Consider the following 22166-nt stretch of genomic DNA (forward strand, 5'->3'; position numbering starts at 1 on the left):
CTCTAATGATTAGTGATGTTGAGCATCCTTTCATGTGTTTGTTAGCAATCAAACTGGACAGCTACATGTAAAAGAATGAAATTAGAACATTCCTTAACACCATACACAAAAATAAACTCAAAATGGATTAAAGACCTAAATGTAAGGCCAGGCACTATAAAACCCTTAGAGGAAAACATAGGCAGAACACTCTATGACATAAATCACAGCAAGATCCTTTTTGACCCACCTCCTAGAGAAATGGAAAGAAAAACAAAAATAAACAAATGGGACCTAATGAAACTTAAAAGCTTTTGCACAGCAAAGGAAACCATAAACAAGACGAAAAGACACCCCTCAGAATTGGAGAAAATATTTGCAAATGAAGCAAGTGACAAAGGATTAATCTCCAAAATATACAAGCAGTTCATGCAGCTCAATATCAAAAAAACAAACAACCCCATCCAAAAATGGGCAAAGACCTAAACAGACATTTCTTCAAAGAAGATATACAGATGGCCATTTGTTTATTTTTATTTTTGTTCTTCTTTCCTGAAGAAACACAACCATAAAGTTATTGCTAAGACTGATGGCAAAGAACATACTGCCTGTGTTTTCTTCCAGAAATTTTATGGTTTCAGGTCTCATATTCAAGTCTTTAATCCACTTTCAGTTGATTTTTGTGTATGTAGTGAGGTAGTGGTCATTTCACTCTTTGGCACATGGCTGACCAGTTTTCTCAACACTAATTATTGAAGGGATTATCCTTCTCCATCGTACATCCTTTGCTCCTTTAGGTGAGACTCCATTTTTATAATTTCCTTTAGTTCATTAGACAGCTTCCTTTTGTTATTTGAACATAATTTAAATAGCTGATTTATAGCTGATTTAAAGTCTTGACCTAGTAAGTCCAATAACTAGATTTCCTCAGTAACAATTTCTATTTACTGCTCTTTTCTCTGTGTGTGGGCCACACTTTGTTTCTTTGCATATCTTGTAATTTTTTGATTGAAAAGTAGAAATTTTAGATAATATAATGTGCCAACTCTGGGAATCAGATTATTCTCCATCCATCAGTGGTTTGCTGTTGTTGCTGTTTGTTATTTTTATCACAATTGTTGCTGCCGTTGTTTGTTTTCTTAGTCACTTTCCTGAACTAATTTTGTAAAGTGTGCTTTCTTTGTCATGTGTGACCACTGGAGTCTCTGCTCAGTTAGTATAGTGGTCAGCTAATGATTGAACAGTTAAGTGCCTTTGGCCTATAAGCATCCAAACCTCTGCTGAGACACTATGTGCATGTTGGAGAATGGCTTCAATGCTCAGGCAGGCAGTTTACAACTCTCCTTAGCCTTCTCTTTTTGCTTGTGCAGAGTTTCAAAGTTGGCCAAGGCAATGAGCATAGGGCCTTTTTGGAGGTTTCCTGGGTTTCCACAAATCCCTGTGCCTACACATAGGTGTAGATCGCACAAATACGCTGGAGGTTTCTAATGCTTTCTATGGACATCTCCTCTCCCAACTTTTCCTTTTAAGTGTTTTTGGTCATCTTCTCATTTGTCCCAATTGTAATTGCTGTCTTGGGTAGCTGCAATGTTAAACAATTACTATTGATTATTTTCAACAAATGTCAGGGAGAAAAGGCTGTACTTATTGAGTGAGCTGAGTCCGGTCAAATAAAGACAAGCCCTGTGAGTTGGGGTTTCCAAGGAACTACCAGTCAGGTAAAATAATGACAACTTTCTAGAAATAGGGTTTTTATTGACCTCTAAACCCATTCTCCTCCCTTCAATGGCTGCTAGGCTGCTAGTTTGCACTTGTGATTATAGAGCTGTTGGTTTTCAAGTCAACCATTGCGGGAGAGAGAGGGATGTGAATAGGACAAGTTTAAAATGCCACAAAGCTAGCTATTCTCACCAAGAGTCAGTCTTTTTCTTGAATAGACACCCATTAATTGTTGCAAGCCCTTGGTTAATCTCCAGAGTTCTGAAATATTGATTTTGACCATTTATCCTGTGTTCTTACTGTTTTTATGGATGGGTACATTTTCTGGGCTTCTTACTTTGCCATTCCTTCTGACATCATAAGTAATATCTTCTTGGATCTTCCAGTTCAGTCTGACTGCAAGCTTAATGCAACTCAGTGACCTGAGTGAGCATCTCATGAAGCAGAACCATGTGGATAAATCCTGTGCCTTTTTCTAACTCAGAAAATCATGAGAAATAATAAATTGTTGTTTTAAGCCACTAAGTTTTGCAGCGGTTTGTTACAAAGCAAAAAATAATGAAAACACCTTTTTTCCTCACTTTCTACTTAGGATTATGGTCATATAGGTACCTGTCACATTTCATCATGAGATTGCAAGCTCTTTGAAGGCAAAGACAACATTTAATCTATCTTTATACCACCCACAAAGCCTAAGTACAGTGCCAACAGGGCAGTCTATAACTATTTGTTAAATGAGTGGAATGAGAGATCCAGCAAATGAAACATTTTGATATGATTCTTTAATACTTTGTAAATAGAACTAAATATAATTATTTTTAAAAATTAAAAATGTAACTCAAATATTGAAAATATTTGATATTCCATGAAAGGTTTCTTCTGTGACAAAAATAATAAAACAAAATAATGTTATTAATATTAATAACGTTTATAATAAACATAGTCTTAAAATAATACATTGAAATAAATTTAGTTATGTTTAAAGAAAAATTATTTTTTCTTAGTCTAAGTTTATAATGGATGAAAATCCTTATAATTACTATATTTCCCTTTCAGAAATTGATATTCTGCTTTCAAGGCCAAAAATGATTTTGCTTGCCTAGACTATAATTTTTGAAGAAAAAATTTTGTATTTTAAAAATAATACAAAAATATATCTACTCGTACAGACTATGTTTTTTGTTTATATCACACAAGCACAAACACTTAACGTGACACAGAATAATTTCTCTGCATCTTGCCAAAGTTTCTATTATAAAAGACACCATATTGGATTACTGGTCTGTTACCAGAGAGATAAAATGACAGCTTGCAGTGTCTAAGATATCCATGCTCGAATATTTTTGAATTGAGTGTAATTTCCTATAAGAAATTCTATCCTTTGCTTATTCAGTGATACTCCCATTAAGAAAAATACTGTTGAGATTTACTTGCCTAAGTCATTCATAGGTATATTAGGCTAGAAATTCTCAATGGGATATTTCCTACCTTCCCTCCATTTTATGCACATTGTACCTAGTTCAAGACTGTAAATGAGAAGTTCATCCACAGAAATTAATATTAACCTACATTTGAAGAGCTCAAAGTTTAGTGAAATATAAGTATAGTTAATCCTTTACTTCCCATTGTCTACTTTTCTTCACATTAATGAAAGTCACCTAAATATTCATGGAAGGTGAGAGCAGGGGTATGCCAAATTAACAAAATGTTCAATCTAAAAACAATTTTTACAAAATATGACTAAGTAAAAGTCATAGAGAGCCAAAATAAAGTTATTCCAAATTCCCCACAGGAGCCCAGGAAACTTACTGCCTCTGGAGTCCTCCTTACACTAGCCCACTGAAAGTTCTAGATACAATCTGGAGTGTCTCTGAAGCCTTGTAATTCACATATTTTAGACTCTTTTGAACCTGTAATTTATTTCAATGTTAAGGAAAATCTAAAATTTAGTTTTCAACAGCTCTCTGATATTCTCTATGTATAGCAGCCCTCAGTTCAATTGTAAAGTAGAAGGAAATGCTATAAAACTATAGAGGAAGTGGTGGAGGGTCAAAAGTGGGGCTCCTTATAATGACCAGCTAAGGAAGAATGACCAGATCTGAGACTTTGACCTCAATACAAAATTTCATAAAGATCTTTACATTACAGTGCTTCCCTCTCGGTATTAAAATTAAGAGGTTTTTATGCAATCAACATAAATTGTAGGAGTGATTTTTTTTTGAAAGCACTACTATTTTCAGTTTAGGAAAAAATAATCCTAAACTTTAAAACAACCTATAAATTAACCTTATATTCTTAAAGGACAGAGATGAGGGAGAATTAACACAAAAACATTATTTTTGCTACTATGGGAGGTTAAAAATAAGTCATAAAATCTATAAGTCCCAGCCTATAGCCTTCATAATAAGTCACTGAGCTATTAAGAGAAGGTGAGAAACTTCAAATGAAAATACACTTTTTCCAATACTTTCTCCACATGCTTCAAACAGAATAGTTAATTACAAAGTACTAGTAACTGTATTTGTGGAGTCAGATAAAAATTAACATCTTATTAACCATAAGGGATTTACTGTATAGGAATCTAAGAATGGATTGTATTTGTCTAAATAGCATAATAACTACATTCTCTAGATCTTTTTTCCCACTTGACTAATGAAAAATACTTTCCTGGTCAGAATTTATTTGAAAATCATTAGAAAATACAAGGATTTCCCTGGTGGTCCAGTGGTTAAGAATCCACACTTCCACTGCAGGGGGCATGGGTTCAATCCCTGGTCAAGGAACTAAGATCCCACATGCCACGTGGTACAGCCAAAAATAAATAAATAAATAAAAGCAATAGAAAATACAAATAAAATGATGATGTCTATAAGGCATCTATATCACAGGAAAGATCTTGGCCTAAGATGAAGTATTTAATCACTCTGTGTGTGTATACTTGTTATTAAATATTCAATGGAACTCTGCATCTACTGTCTTTTGTATATGTGGTATGGACTCAGAGATACTCACGTTCTCCCTAACTATGAAGTACTTTCACTGACAAGCCAAAACACTTAATACTCTACTATGAGAGAGCTTTCTTCCTCTCTGGAAAATGCATTTTATAACCACAGGCTATGTTACCATTAAAATAGTCCCTAGAAACCAGTTATGCATTACTTAACAACTTGTCTAATAATTAATTCTCTCCTTAGAAAGCAAAGAACAGGGAATCTATGTGGATTGCTGTAAAGCATGGAAGTTTAAATGGGGAAGGCACAGGGAGGGAGGAATAAGTCCAGAGCAGGAAGCACCCCTAAGTCAGGCAGACCAAGATGAGATACCACTGTTGTGAGCCCTGGGCAGCAAACGTGTCCCGTGAAGGCACTGGAAGTTTGGGAGGAGGGTTCCAAAAAGAAGGAGGTGAAAAGGGGAGAGGCAACCAAGATAAACCTTGACTATTCCCCTTACCTGTACTGTGGACTCACACACCTAAATTCCTACTTGTCCTCTCTACTTGGATGTTAAAGCCATGTCTAAATAAATAACTGAAATTGAATTTTTTGCTTCCTACCAAACACATCCCTTTACAAGGATTCCACATCTCAGTAAAAGACATGACCATTCACCCAGGTGCTCCAGCGAAATACCTAAAAGTCATACCTGGTTCTTGCCTTTCCTTTATGAACTCCAATCCCATCCAACTCATTGGCAAGTCTTACTGTTTCTACCACCAAATGGATCCCGACTCTGTCCACTTCTCTCCAGCTCCACCTTCACTCCCCATCCCAAGCTGCCACGTCTCGCCCCAGACTCTTGTTACACATCCTGATCGCTCTCCCTCTTTTCCCTCCCTTGAAGTATAGCCTGCACACAGCGGTTAGAATGAGCTTTTTAAGTGAAAATCAGACCAGGTCCCTCCCTTACTTATCACCTTTCTACAGGGCCCCGCGGCTCCTAGAATGGAACGCACATCACTGATCATGGCTCACAAGGCCTAGTGCTCTGACCCCTGCCTTAGTCTGCCACATCGTGTCCTATTCCAGTCTCTGTGTGACACCCACGCTCCAGTGGCAGTGACCTGAATTTTGTTCCTTGAACACCTCATTCTGTTGAGGTCTTGGGCCTTTGTACTTCCTGATTCCTTCCTGAGAAGGTTGTTCCCAGGAGTCGTCACATGGACGCTTCTCCTCACTATTCAGGTCTCAGCTCTAATGTCCCTTCTCTGAAAGGTCTATAGTAATACAACACTTGCTCTGTTTTATTTCCTTCATAGGTTTATAAAAGCCTAACTTTTTAAAAAAATGTACCAGTTTACACATGTATTGCCTGTTCCCAACCACTAGGATGTGATTTCCGTGACAACAGAGGCTCTGCCAGACTTGTTGCTCTAAATCAAGCATCTAGTCCAGTCCCTGGCATATAGGAGGTGCTCATAAAAATGTATTCCATTCATGGAAAATCCATGATGATGCCTATGACCGGTCCTGGTATATATCAAACACTTGTATTCAGTATGAAGTCTGTGTCACCCTGCACAATGCCTTAAAAGTCAAGGCCTTATGAGACTGGGCTACATCACATTCATCATGAAAAAAGCAGAAGGAAAAACCAAGCCCTATGCAAGTCTAAAGCAGATTAATGAAAACATTTGACACAAAACAATTCCAGAAACAAACATAATCAGTATTCTTACTTTCAAAAAGAAGTTTAAAATCTCTACAGACTGTAGCAAAATAGAATCTCTGCTCCAAGATTTCTCCAAAAGTGTCTTTGAGCAGAAGTCTCCCCATCCTTGGAAATGTTTCCATTATAAAGAAACCACACTTGACAATTTCCTGTAGTCCTACATGCCTAAAGCTGAAAGGGACCTTAACAGTGATTTAGAGCAGCCATCTCCCTGGATAAGTGAGAAATTAAAGCCACAGAAGTTAAATAACTGCCTCTGTTAAATAACAAAGGTCAGGATGGGACTTGAACTCGGGACTCTTAGTTCCGAGGTCAGATTTTTCCAGTATATCAAGTTGCTTGTGTCCTCTGGGCTAAAGATAAAGTTTCCCTCATCGTTACTGACCTGACTTAAAAGTAATGTTTTGGGACTGTAAGGGAGAGAAAACTATTTTCTGAGTACTGGGTGGGGCAGGGTCGGTGTAAATAAATATAAAATATTAACATCAAGAAATGAAAAAATAATTAAAATGTTTAACATCATACTATAATATTAACAACAACAGTAAATCACATTTTGGGCTCCAAGCAAAGGATTCATGATGACATTTGCACATCCTAGGTGACCAGTAGCCCTGAGGGGTAGATTATTACAGTTCCTTCTTCTAATGATATTTTGAGCACAGATCAGGAAGTATCACAAACCACATAGTAATATCTTTAAAATGGGTATAGTGTCTGTTGGGTTTTAGGAAAGAAATGTATGCTATAGAAGGTGATAACCAATCAGGAATATTTGGCCTGTATTCCTTAGAGATCACTTATTAGAGAAAAAAAAATAGGATTTTTCACCAAGCATTTTCTTTAAAATGAGTACAATTTGGGGGATGTAGTGAAAAATATGAGAACAGTGTATATACTAATAACTATGTAATGTGAAGAAAAGTATGAAGTGTTCTGATAAAAACTGCCTCCGTTTTTATCCTACTGGTGAGAAGTTATATGTTGGGATTTTAATGCCTAAGGAAGAACATCAATAGAATGGTTACCTAACTAAAAAGACAGGTAATTCCCTGAGATGTGAAAATAATGATCATAAGTGTGACTTTTTCAAGTGATTATGGAAAGAAAGAGAACCCTTAGCACTGACCCTGGCCCAGGGGTCAGTGGAAGCTTCCATCCCATTCACCCCCCTGAGCTGTGGAATCCATGACTAACATAGCTGTACACAAAGTTACCTTAATGAAGGGGAGGTGTCTAGTCTCTCGGGGACAGAACAATGTCAGCTGAACAAATAATGGGCGTTCCTGGCTGTCCAATTAATGAGAAACCAATAAGCACTGCCTTAAGAGGATAAACTCTGCTTTTCCACACTCCCTTCCAGATAGGGAGCACTACAAGCATGGAAAAGCCAGGGAAAATCCTAAAACTTAAAAATAATGCACTCTTGGACTTCCCTGGTGGCTCAGTGGTTAAGAACCCACCTGCCAATGCAGGGGACACGGGTTCGAACCCTGGTCTAGGAAGATCCCATATACCATGAAGCAACTAAGCCCATGCGCCACAACCACTGAGCCTGCAAGCCACAACTATTGAGCCCACGCGCCACAACTACTGAAGCCACGTGCCTGGAGCACGTGCTCCACAACAAGAGAAGCCACTGCAATAAGAAGCCTGCACACAGCAACAAAGACCCAATGCAGCCAAAAAAATAAATAAATTAATTTTAAAAAATAATAGTAATGCACTCTTTTAAAGTAAGTACATGCAAGTATTTATTGATAAAGTTGTTTTATGGGGAGATGGAATTAGGGAGTGGATCTCATTTTTCCCCACTATGCCCTAGTAGTGTGTCAAGAAAAATAAAGACCATAATGAAGCTCATAAATTTGTTTACTCCTTAGTATATTAAGCAATTGGCAATTTCATTGTACAACAAGTTCAATTTGATGTATCTGTTCCGTGTTCCTAAAAGAACCTTAGTTTGTCATGTGGCCAGTAATATCTCTGTTTCATGTATAGAAAAGTAAAGAACAAAACCAAACTACAGAATAAGAGAGCGTTAGAAAGAAAAACCCATGACTACCAGTTTCTTTTCTGTTCTTTTACCTAACTAAATAATAAGGAATGTGAGGCAGGGAGGGCAATGTAAAAAGGAAAAAAACAAAGAGGAACAAACTTTCACTATTACAGTCCTTAGAGACTGAAAAACAAAATGACACAATTAGTCTGGAGAAATTTCCTTTTGTAAGTGGTGTTCCAAAAACCAAGTGTGATATACACTTAGGGAACAAAATGTTTAAAAAGTTTAGTTACTAATTACAATGCTTCCAGGGCTAATTCCACCAGCTCATAGCACAAGCCTTGAAGCGAAGCCCTTTTTTAAAAGTCTATTTTGGTAGAGCCAAAGTGAGTTTTCCAGATCATATTTAGCAAGACCAACCTTTCTTTTTCTGCTTTAAAAACGAAACGGCTAAATGGAAAAAAATCTATTTTTAAATATCAAGAACTGGCTTCCATATTAATTCTTCCATTCTAAATAAGCGTGAGGCAGGCTTTATGAAGAACTTCCGTATTTACAAGTATCAGTGGGGCCTCTGACTTGCTGAATATCTTCCAGGAAGAGAAATCTGATACAAGTTACATTTCCTGAGAGTGAAGTGAGAGATGCTTGGAGTTTATAGTAAGTCATTTCTTGCCCAGCTGACATTCACCATCACCTGTCGCGTTACAAGCAGTTTGGCTCGCAGGGCCTGAAGGGTTTGTCTGAAATGTCTTCACCCCGCCGCGGGGGGCTGGGGGGATGATGTCTGAGTTCCACAGTCACAGAGACTCTGAAATCTTAGCCTTTCTGTGTTTGTCGGGGGATTCAGCCACATAGGTTGCTAACGGGAAAACAAAGCTTGGATGGTTCTCTAATAATCTTATGCCTGTTACGATTAGCATTTGTTCATTGTGACGTTGTAAATGACTTCCCCTTGAAAATGAGCCCTCCTACTAGATGGCATTCTGATAACAAAAACCGAGGACGGACCAGAGAAGCTGCTCTTCAGAAAGGTTTTTTCACTGTCCCCCACCCCCCAAAAAAAGATAAAACACATCCCGGGTTAAACCCCGCTCCACCCCCAAGAAGTCCTCTGAATTGTGAAGTGTCCTTCTGAGTCTGGGGGCTTGGCTTCTGCTTCAGGGTCAGCCTGGGAGTCCCGGGTCGCTACCCAAAGCTGTGATTTTCCCAACGGCATATACTCAGCCTTTTTTTTTTTTTGTCTAGAATGGAACGTTATTGCTCTCACACCTTCACGCTTTTGAACATGGCTTTCTTGTGGTATAACTGATACACTCGGGTTTCTCTTCGGAGCCCAGAAATCGTTCACCTTTTACTTTCCTTTTTTTTTTTTTTTAAAGATTTTATTTATTTATTTTATTTTATTTATTTTTGGCTGTGTTGGGTCTTCGTTGCGGTGTGCAGGCTTCTCATTGTGGTGGCTTCTCTTTGTTGCAGAGCACAGGCTTCAGGAGTTGTGGCGCATGGGCTCAGGAGTTGTGGCTCATGGGCTTAGTTGCTCTGGAGCATGTGGGATCTTCCCAAACCAGGGCTCGAACCCATGTCTCCTGCATTGGCAGGCAGATTCTTAACCACTGCGCCACCAGGGAAGCCCTACTTTCCTTTTTTATATGAATAAAGTTCTCACCCCTTAACCTGGCACGTAAGGCCTTTCAGAACAGCACCTCAGCTGCCCCTCCAGCTTCCTTCACCACCAGACAGTCTCTCCCCTCTGTTTACTAACCACACGGGATTTCTCACCAGTCTGCAAATTACGTTGACCTTGAAAACCACCATGATGCCCCCTCCAACTACCACCTGGCAAATTTGTGCTTATCCTTCAAGCCTTTTTTCACATCCCCTATGAAGCTTTTCCTGGTTCCTGGAAGGGTTCGTCCGTTCTTCCAGAGTTCATCAGACCTCATATCTAAAGATTGCTACAAACTCCATAATTCCCAGACAGAAATAACTAGGACGCTGTCTTTATTTATTCTTAAACCCTCAGTGCCCGGCACATAGTGAGTATTCAATGTCATTTGGGAATTGAGTGAAATACTTTGTTAGAATTTCTTCTTTCATTGGCATCAAAGCTGAACTTAGAAATAACGGTGACTATATCATGAAATATGTTTTCCTACATAGCTCTCCTAAGCAAAGGGAATTTTATTTTCTTATCATGGGTAAATTAGAAGAGAGCTATTGTCTGTGAAGATAGCAGAGAGGATTGCCTATATCCATATCGACGAGCTTTAGAGTCCCACAGAGGAAGGAGTGCCAAGAGTTAGTTGTTAAATACACTGTGAGAGAGAATTCCCTGGTGGTCCAGTGGTTAGGACTCAGCACTTTCACTACCGTGGCCCGGGTTCAATCCCTAGTCTGGAAACTAAGATCTTGTAAGCCGCATGGTGCGGTCAAAAAAAAAAAAAAATTACACTGTGAGGCTCTGTACCCAAGCAGCACTGCTTTGGAATCCACGGGATAGCTAGAGGGTCACTGAACCCATGCCACCACCCTCCGAAGCACACACACACAGAGCAACTTTGGCCTTGAAGGCTGAGGACAAGCAGCCTTGAGCAGAGGTTGGCTGGGTCCCAGGAAGAAGCGTTTTCATGGAGGGGACCCACAGCAAAGGCCGGGGTGACATGCACTGACAAGATTAGGACACAAGGGCAGAAGCATACTAAAGTGAAATGGGCCAGACGCAGAAGGACAAGTATTGTATGATTCTACTTACACGAGGTCCCTAGAAGAGTCAAATCACATAGACAGAAGGCAGAAGGGTGGTTGTCGGGGGCTGGTTGTAGTGCTGACCAAAATGAGGCAATGAACGAGGCACTACCAAGCTGATGTGAGTCACATACAATAAACATAAGCAGCTTTATGGCTTCCATGCTTATTTTCTGATTAGCCTTGATGGCTAAGTTGAAAGAATTGAAATGATAATAAATTAATGATTTATTAGCTGACACTATTCTTCTTGGATTCACGGACATTTCAATGTTTGTCAGTGAAATCGTAATTGCATCTTCCTATTTGATTCTGTGTCTGAGAATGAGGATTAGACTATCCAATGCTATTTTATGAAACATGGAGTCCTGTCAACCCACAAGAAAATCTGTAGAGCTGTTATAAAGCTATTCTTAAGCATGAGTATAACGAAACATTGTATATTACTCCAGTCGATGCTCTGGTTAATTCATACATTTAAGGTCATGCTTAAATTTGGGTTTACAACCATTATAAAAGCAGCACATTTGCCACCACTGAAGGTTAATAGCTAAATAATCCTCAGCATTTTTATGGGGCAAATAAGATTAAAGATGACTGAAGTATGTGTTTCCATGCTTTCTTTCTTGTGTATATTCTGCAAACCTGCAGTGCACATTCCACAGATACATACATATAACCCGCACCCAAGCAAAACCTCTGCTGTCTCTTATAAGATTTGATTCGTAGGATAAAAAGACAAGTGAAGAGAGAAAAAAATGTAATATTTAATCCAACCATAGAAGTAGATTAATGCCTGTCAAGCTGGCCTGAGTAATTACCAAAATAGGACGCCTTAATTTTATTACTTTATGATGACATCTGCATTATTATGACTCCTAAGTAATAGACTTAACTGGTACTTCACTTCTCTCAAGGTAAATGGCATCAGGACATTTTAAGATAAGATAATTTACATGTAATTAGCCATAATAAAAAAGAGATCTGCTGTATAACATTGCACTTATACTCAGCAATGACATATTATTCACTTAAACATTTGTTAAGATGGTAGATATGTTGAGTGATGTTTCCAAAATAAAATAAAACAAAATAACATAGATATGAATGCTGTAGAATCTATATACATAAGATCAATTACTGATACTTTTTACTTCTCCCTCCAAAATACTGAATTATATGAAATCTGAAGGAGGAAAATCACAACTTACTTTAAATTGTTAATATTAAATGTTTCCAAAACTGTTAAATGAAACTACTGAAGTGAAAATATTTCCTATTATGTTACATTTTAGAAGTATTGGAGGAAGTCATTGAGAGGATTTGCCCACCAGTTGACCTGTGAGCTGGACCCGGGCAACCAGAGGTTCCAAACCTCCTCCCCTGTCCTTGGGATGTACTTTCTGCCCACCATTCCCACGTTAGGAGTTGTTTCAAGGATGCAGCCTTGAGAGAGTAATGTGTAGCTGAGACCATCTGGACAGTGTACATGATTGACCCCCATTAAGGCCTCTACATAAACTTCTGTGATTACGGCACGTGGGTGCAGAGATTTACTGCTCTTGCTGTGCCCAAGACAAGCCTTGTGTGTACGTTCCCTTGCTCAGTAAACCTGCCACCTACCAATCTGGGGGGCTCTGTCTCTTTCTTCGATCTCTCCTTGCCCTCTGTGTACAGGGGCCAATTTCAGGTTTCACCAGGGGAACTCCCATGGTTATGAACAAACAAGTAGCCATTTCAACCTACATATTGGAACATATTAACATCTCTTAATTTTCTAGAAAAATATAAAAGAGGTTCTTGTGATAGAGAAGTAAATATTTCTGTGCATTCTTAAAACTGTATAATACTCTTAAAATTCTTTTCTATCTAATATATAAAATTTGGCTAAATTGAATAAAAAAGAATGAAATGATGCCATTTTCAGCAACATGGATGGACCTAGAGATTGTCATACTAAGTGAAGTCAGAAATAGAAAGACAAATACCATATGATATCGCTTATATGTGGAATCTAAAATATGACACAAATGAACATGTCTACAAAACAGAAACAGACTCACAGACATAGAGAACAGACTTGTGGTTGCCAAGGAGAAGGGGGTGAGGGAGGGATGGGTTGGGAGTTTGGGGTGAGCAGATGAAAACTATTATATGTAGAATAGATAAACAACGAGGTCCGACTGTATAGCACAGGGAACGATATTCAATATCCTGTGATAAACCATAATGGAAAAGGATATGAAAAAGAATGTATATATGTATAATTGAATCACTCTGCTGTACAGCAGAAGTTAACACAACATTGTAAATCAACTATACTTCAATAAAATAAATGTTTAAAAATAAAAATAAAATAAAACTTGGCTAAATTGTATGATTTTAAAATGGTAGGGCTTCCCTGGTGGTGCAGTGGTTAAGAATCCGCCTGCCAATGCAGGAGATACGGGTTCAAGCCCTGGTCCAGGAAGATCCCACGTGCCACGGAGCAACTAAGCCCGTGTGCCACAACTACTGAGCCTCAGCTCTACAGCCCGCGAGCCACTACTGAGCCCACGTGCTCAGAAAGTGTAGCTTTTATGAGAGGAGCTGTGGGCTTTGAGTCATGCAGCCTATGCTCGAATGACAGGAGGGACAGAGCTCAGTTTCTTCTTGGGTCAAGGCAAGAGCAAAGTGTAGCTTTCCCTTGCACTGTGTATCTCTCCAGCAGGCTTCAGGAAGGCAAGATGAGACCCACACTTCTCCACCAGTGCAATCCCAGAGCTTAATAAAATGTTCAGTCCATAGTAAGCTCAGTAAATATTGAATAGAAGGGTGAGCTCTGGACTAGAGTGAATTCATTTCAGTGGCTTATTGAAAGCTACCTCTTATTCACCCTAAGCGGAACAAAAAATTCCGGGAACCCCTAAAATACTTACATAGTAAGCCACAGCTTTTATTTGTAATTGTTACAAGTTTTCAGTTAAAAACACAAAACTTAATAACAAAAATTTTTTTTTTTCGTTATGCGGGCCTCTCACTGTTGTGGCCTCTCCCGTTGCGGAGCAACAGGCTCGAGAAGCGCAGACTCAGCGGCCGTGGCTCCCGGGCCCAGCCGCTCCGCGGCATGTGGGATCCTCCCGGACCAGGACACGAACCCGCGTCCCCTGCATCGGCAGGCAGATTCTCAACCACTGCGCCACCAGGGAAGCCCCATCAAAATTTTTAAGTATAATATCCAATGTTACTAAAGAAATTGGGTAATATGCAGAAGAGATGGATAAAACAATGATGGAACATAATTAGATGTATATTACCAAGACCTCTAAAAATGAACTTGTAATTCTACTTTGAAAAAATCAATCTTATGAATTTTTTTGGCTCAACAAATGTTTACTGAATGAACGGACACGTGAAAAATAAACAAAGGAGGTGATGAGTAAGTGGTGAGTCTTAACTGGTCTCTCTAGCCAGAAAAACAGAGGGAACAACTTTCCTGTATGTTGTAGTGTTGTTTATAATAATGAAAAGCTGAAGGTAGTGTGAAGGTCCATGTAGAAAAGACATGCCCAAGGGGTGAATCATTCAACAGGAGCAAAGACCAGGGCTGATGATGCTGTGATACACACAACAGCTTTCCCCATATTTAGGAATATTTCCAAGGGAACTGTTAAGGTCCAGAGAACTTTAAAATCTCCAAAAAACGCTATTCATCTCCTAAATATTAAGAAGGATTGCTGAGGATTATTATGTATTACAAAACACAAATGAAAAGGGCTTCTACCAGCTCTTTTCTTCCATGTAAAGCCATGAAACTAAAGAGCCCTTTACTTTCAGAAAGCAACCACCAATTTAATGAAAGGGACAAAGAGAGGACTCCTCTTCACTGGAGATTTATTTGTTTGTAACAAAAGCAAAGAGGACCATATCTATCAGCTATGCCACTGTTTCTAGCTACACTATCCAAGCTCATAAAATCTTAGTAATCTGTGTTGATTATTTTTTCACACATAGTCTCATTTCCCCCCATTCTTGGGAACTGCTTCAGCTGCAAAAGCCACCCGGTCACAGGTGTCATCCTAAATCAGAGAGGCTACAGACTAGACTACAGACTACAGCCCTCCCTTCCCCCCTCTTTTCGCGAATGGGCCATAGCACTCCAATCTGCTGAACTCAACAGGGCCTCAGAATCCTTCTCAACACAGTATTCCAGATAGACATAGAACCTGAGAGATAAGGCTCTTTACCATCCTTGAATTCAATAATAAATCAGGAATTCACTTTTCTGTGACATTTTAAATTTATTTATTCAACTACTAACACATTTTTATTTAAAAACATGTTTATATACAAGCAACCAGTGAAACATAAGAATTATGTTATACCAAGAAAATAAGGCGCTCCATACCATATGCATGGTCTGTATATGTTTTCTCTCAAAACTTCACCACTTTGCCCTGATAATTGCCAAAAGACAATTTAAAGATAATCAGAGTATGATCATCTGGGATATTGCTCTCAATCTGTAGAGAAATAATTATTTCTCTCACATAACCAGAGATACTTGTAGATACAAGAAGCTGAGAAAATTTCCTCTGAAAAGATGCTAGAAAATTCTAGAAAACTGGGTAGCACGCCACCCAGAATCTTTTAAAGCACCCAAATACTTACCACTTGCTATCCTAAGGAATACTAAAGAATGGACATGAAGAGAAAAGAAAACCAAACATAGAAACCTTGTCAGATGTTCCCTGAGCCTGTGCCACCTTTTTGGGTACAACAGTGTTTATCTGAAGGATCCTTGCAAGAGCTGCCTTTGGGTCCTCACATTAACCCAGGCTCAAGGCACTAAGTGTGCCCAGTGGGTACCTGATCAACAACTCATGAGATCTCTCCCCTCGTAAACCTCACCTGGAAGATGGCAGAATAATAAAAACAAGCTCAGGCACAGAAAGAGTCCCAATTTCCATATAAACTAGCATCTGCCTTTTCCCATGCTGATTCTGCAAGATGGCTCATTTACAAATATATAAATAGCTGCAACTTTACTCCAGTCTCATTGAAAAATCAGAACGGCATCATGTGAGAGAAGCATCCTAGCATCCTTGGCTCACGGAGCAAAATGTAAGTGGAGCTGGGCCAAGCTACTTGACACTCGCTAGTCAGCTTAACCAGATGCCCTCCAGTTTCCTGCAGTGGAGGGACTGGGTTCTGCTGGCAGAGGCTGAGACTTCATGCACATCAATTGCCCGGCAGTCGCACCATGATTTACAGCCAGAGGTTGGAAAATAAATTTCAAGTAGTACCTAATATTTATTATCACACGTATTCAAAAGAGAATGACAATGTCTAAATGTGGCAGGAAGTTTTCCAATGTAGCTACATAAAATTCACTACGTCTTCTTAAACACAGGCTCAAAGATTGTCTCTCCAATACTCTGGCCACCTGGCCAGACTTAGAGGGGTTTAAATCATCAGGAAAAGGGCGAGAGAGAAAATGCATTTTAATTTTTGGAAGGGAATTTATTGCCTTGCTTAAATTCATGAATTAAAGTTATCTACTGGTAGTTAAGAAACATCTAAACCAATATATATGAAATATAGATGAGATACATATTGACTTTTCTTTGCTGCATATGAATACCCAAATAGGAAGCTGTCAAGCCCTGAGGGTTTAATGCCTGCATGTGAAGCCACCTTCAGGCTTAAGACGCCCACAATAGCATAGGTCTGTACAGTGACATCTGCTGAAGTTCTCCACCAGACAAATCGCCAATTACATCCCCTGGTATCAAATTACCCTCTTCCTTAGCCCTCTGATTTCTTACCAATTAATGAGCAGTTTACTTTTTTTTTTTTTTTTTTTGCGGTACGCGGGCCTCTCACTGTTGTGGCCTCTCCCGTTGCGGAGCACAGGCTCTGGACGCACAGGCTCAGCAGCCATGGCTCATGGGCCTAGCCGCTCCGCGGCATGTGGGATCTTCCCGGATCGGGGCACGAACCCGTGTCCCCTGCACCGGCAGGCGGACTCTCAACCACTGCGCCACCAGGGAAGCCCCCAAACAGAATTTGATCCTTTATTCATTGCAGTGTATTCACACCCTGAAATGTTCATCTTGGACTCAAAGGCTGAATATCAGGACCATACATGCTATATTTGCCTTCCTGATGACTCAAGCTTTCTGAAATACTATTGATCCATCCTCCAATTACATATAGCCAACCATATGGGGAATTATTATTGCCTTGTATAATTGCTGACTAATTGTCAATATTTAAATGGCAAGTCATTCTTTTGAATCTCATATTTTCAGAAAACGTATAGTAAAGATAACAAACCAACAATAAAAAAAACCCTTCAGTAAATTCATTTTGAGATGAAATGAGTAACAAGACCAAAACAATGGCTTTTCTTTACTATATACTCTACACAATATATAAAATGAATATACAGTAAGGGCTAAGTTCTTTTATTTTAATTTACCATGGAGCTTATCTATATGCATGCAGCATGTGGAAATAAATATAATAAATATCACTCTTTTGTCTCTAAGCCTACATTGTGTCCTATGTTTAAAATTCACATTTTAAAATCTAATTTTGGTTATGTCTATTTAAACATAAATAATATTTCTTCAAAGACAAATTTACTTACTATTCTCTAAAGATTATGCTGCTATCTATACATGTAAATTTATGCTATAGAACAAGATCAGTTTGTAAAGATTACTAAAAACCACAAGTAATCAAACAACACATTTACCATAGCATTCAAGTGATTGTGTTACTATCGACAGACTTTTTATTTTTAAACAAATTATTTGGAATCTCTTTAGAAAGTTTATGTTGTATTATTAAAATGTAAAGAAAGGGCTTCCCTGGTGGTGCAGTGGTTAAGAATCCACCTGCCAATGCAGGGGACATGGGTTTGATCCCTGGCCCAGGAAGATCTCACGTGCCGCGGAGCAACTAAGCCCGTGTGCCACAACTACTGAGCCCGCGAGCCACAACTACTGAAGCTCGCGCACCTAGAGCCCGTGCTCCGCAACAAGAGAAGCCACCACAGTGAGAAGCCCACGCACTGCAATGAGGAGTAGCCCCCACTCACCGCAACTACAGAAAGCCCGCACCCAGCAACGAAGACCCAACACAGCCAAAAATAAATAAATTAAATAAAAATAAATAATTTTTTTAAAATGTAAAGAAAACTTATTATTTTACTTACATGGTGTCTCTAATAAGAAGTGAACTTCCCAATTTGATACAAGTTTTATCACCTTCACAAAACACACGTCTCAGAGAAAAGCGCTCTCCTAGGTCAAAACCTGTGAAATGTGACAAATGATTTAATCCAGCAGTTTTATTAAATTTAGTAAATTCACAGAGATACCGACTTTTAAATAGGATTTTTTGTAGTCCTTATCTGTAGACTGACTTATTTCAAATTAAATCTGCTCTTTACGGGATCAGCAAAATTTCTTGATTTCTTTTTCCTCTGTTTAGGATATAGGAGGATGAAATATATGTCAAAAGATTCAAGTATTAATTTTCTTAGACCTAGGAATTATTCTAAATAAGTAATCAGAGTAGTTTATTGTAACAGCTCTGATAGCTAAAGACAGAAAGTTAGTTAAGTAAAAAATACTACAGCCATTCAATTGAAATCTAAGCAGCCTTTTAAAAGAAATCATGGTTTAGGAAAATATATGTTGATGTGGGGAAATGCTTGGATTTCAAATGCAGTATCTGTATTATGATTACGTGTGCATATGTGGGTGGGGGAAGGGTGGAGAGAGAAAACGGAAGATGAAGGGGAAAAAAGGGAAAGAAAGATAAGAATGTGACAAAAAGGGAATCATGACTGTATTTGGGTAGTGAGATCTTCTTTCTCATACATTTTCTTTTCTTTTTTTCAAATTTTCTACAATGGATACAACTTTTAAAATTTTAAATAACTTTTGTTCTCCGAGAGGTTGAGTTGTTGGTGGTCCTAGGTTAAATGATGTAGAATTCTGCGCTCAGAAATTTTTGTACATCATTTGACTTCTTTGCTTTTAATTTTTTAGTATTGGTGTTATCTTAAATTACAATGTGAAGGAGTCACCTACAATGCACTACGTGTTTGGTGATAATTTTACACAAAAGTGTTTCTGTGTGAAGAACTGTAATGCTTACCTGAAACTTCAACTTTATCTCTGTAGTCTGCTGTAAACAGGTGTCCCTCTTTCCTCAGTATAGGACATTGTTTCTCTATTAAAAAAAAAGGTATTGAGAATTTTCACTGCATTGTCTATCATTTTTCCAAATAAATTTGAATCATACAATACAATCGGAAATGTAAGATAAAATGGAAAAAAATTAAACTGCTTTATTAAATTCCTTTTAAATAAGAATAAGAGTATCACCTACCTCACAGTGTGTTCGTGAGGAATACATGTGGTTATGTATGTGAAGTCCCTGGTACACAGGGAACGCTTGTCAGTGTTAGCTACTGTTTGCTCTAATGTTATAATTGTCGCTCTATACTTGACATTAGGAAATTAGCTAGCTTTAATGTCGTTAAATTTTCATATTCAAAGTATATTCTAATGTTAGAAGAAGTGACCTAATACTATTTTCACACACCTTGGATTCAGGTTTAGGTATTAGTGATATTAAACTTTAGAACAGGAGGAGACTGCACAGGACTAAATGTACCCCTCCCTAAATTCATATCAGGGATTTTTATAATGTGATTTGGTGCACATATAAATAGATTAATTGGACCGAGAGTCCAAACACAGACCTGTACACATGTGATCTCCTTATTTACCACAAAAGGGCCACTGCAATTCGATGGGAAAAGAATGGTCTTTTCAGTCAGTGATTTTGGATCAACTGAATGTCCACGTAGAAAAACACTGGACTGTAACCCTTACCTCAAACCATGCAAAGAAATTAATTAGAGATGATCTTAGACCTAAACATGAAAGGGAAAAGAATAACGAACTACAGAAAAACATAAAATCTTCACGAACTGAGGGTAGCAAATATTTCTTGATAGGGACACAGAAAACATGAAAGGTTGATAAACTGGACTTCATTAAAATCTTAATAATCACAAGACAACATTAAAAGAGTGAAAAGGCTAGCCACAGACTATTACACTACGTATATCCAATAAAGCATCATATCCAGAACATACAAAGAATTCTCACAAGTCAATGGGGAAAAGATTGAAAACCGTATTTTGAAAATGTGCCAAAAAACTAAGCACTTCACAAAAGAGAATATCCAAAGTGCCCACCCGCATATGAAATAGCGCTTAACGTCATTAGTGATCAGGGAAATGCAAAGTAAAACCACAGTGATATACCACTAAATGGCTAAAAATTAAAGAGCTGACACCGTCAAATACTGATGAGGATGTGGAGCAAAAGGAAGCCTCGTCTACGTTGCTCGTGGGAGTGACCATCAGTACAACCACTTGAGAAAGTTGTTTGGCAGCATTTCCTAAAGCTGAACATGCGTGAACTCTATGACCTAGAAATTCAGTGAACCAAGAGAAATGAGTACAAACATGGTGTCAATGGCTCTTTTAGAAGAGAATATTCCTCGCAGCATAACTCATAATAATCTAAAACTGGAAACAACCCAAATGTCCATTGACAAGAGGATAAATGAACAAATTGTGGTAAATACAATAAAAAAAAGTATAGAGAAAAGAATGAACTACTGCTACATGCAACGACCTGGATGAATCTCAGAGATACAATGGTAAGTGGAAAAAAATATCATTCCCCAAAGAACACAAACTGCAGAATTCCATTTATGTGAAGTTCAAGAGATTGCATGACTGATCTATGTTAGAGTACGGATTAGCTTGGTGGGGGCTCAACTGGGGTAGTTACAGGAAAGCCTTCTGGGGTCATGGAAAGTTCTGTATTTGGATCTGATGGCAGTTTCACAGATGTGTAAATACATATGCAAAAATTCATTACACTGTGCACCTAAGATTTGTGGACCCCAGTGTGTGTCACACAAAACAGCATGTCTGTGAGAAAACACTTTAAGCTAAAAATAATTTTTGCAAAACAAAACACCAAAATTCTGATCAAATTTTTACAATGACTGAATAACTAATGAATAACTATGACTGTAGAAAATGAGGTTAACTTTAAATTCTTCACAACATATATAGGGAAACCCCAATAGATGATTGGCAAAGCAAATATCCAGACTGTGGAAGGAACTTCTACTGTAACACTTCCGTAATGAGTGAAAGCTATGTTAGCTTATTGCCAAGTTGGAAACAGTATATATCTTATTTAAATTCCTCTGAGGATCTAATGAATATATGATGATGTCAAAGTAATAAACCTGTCACTTTGAAGTGAAGAAAATTGAACATTTCCAGCAATATTTATGAAAGTATTTCTTCACTAAAGTCTTTAGTTTATGAAAATCAAATACAGCTTTATATCTCTAGAATATGTGCTCCGTTATGAAAAGCTGAACAAAACAAATGAAAACTAAATGTTAATTTAACTGAAGTAAGTCAGACAAAGACAAATATGATATCACTTTATATGTGGAATCTAAAAAATGATACAAATGAACTTATTTACAAAACAGAAATAGACTCACAGACATAGAAAACGAACTTATGGTTACCAACAGGGAAACGGGGAGAGAGATAAATTAGAAGTTTGAGATTAACATATACACACTACTATATATATAATAGGTAAACAACAAGGGCCTACTATATAGCACAGGGAGCTATACTCAATATCTTGTAATAACCTATAATGGAAAAGAATCTGAAAAAGAATATATATATATTCAATTTTAACTCAATTTTATTCAACTTCAATTTAAAGTTTAAAAACACAACTAAATGTAAATTCTTTGGGGGAAGACTCAAGGCACAATAAGCTGAATGCATGAGTCTCATGGTCCATTGCATAAAAATGGCAACACAGTAGAAGTGGCTATTAAAAGTTGGATATGTTAATTTCTTTAAGCATGGACACTTGCATTTTAATATAAAGTAAAACATACTTTTTGCATAAATGTGCATGTTATC

At 38.0% G+C, this 22166-nt stretch overlaps 1 protein-coding gene across 1 annotated transcript in view; it reads right to left on the minus strand.

Moving 5' to 3' along the window:
* Nucleotides 1-22166, minus strand: part of COL19A1 (collagen type XIX alpha 1 chain) — a gene marked incomplete at both ends in the record, with an annotated part of 357838 nt that overhangs the window by 327093 nt on the left and 8579 nt on the right. Inside the window, 2 exons of the mRNA XM_081251264.1 lie at nucleotides 18324-18423; nucleotides 19274-19348. Coding sequence (XP_081107390.1) covers nucleotides 18324-18423; nucleotides 19274-19348 — 175 coding nt within the window. The remainder of the gene's footprint in view (nucleotides 1-18323; nucleotides 18424-19273; nucleotides 19349-22166) is intronic.

This window comes from Mesoplodon bidens (assembly GCF_964165515.1).
Source record: "Mesoplodon bidens genome assembly, chromosome: 12".
Lineage (NCBI taxonomy): Eukaryota > Metazoa > Chordata > Mammalia > Artiodactyla > Ziphiidae > Mesoplodon > Mesoplodon bidens.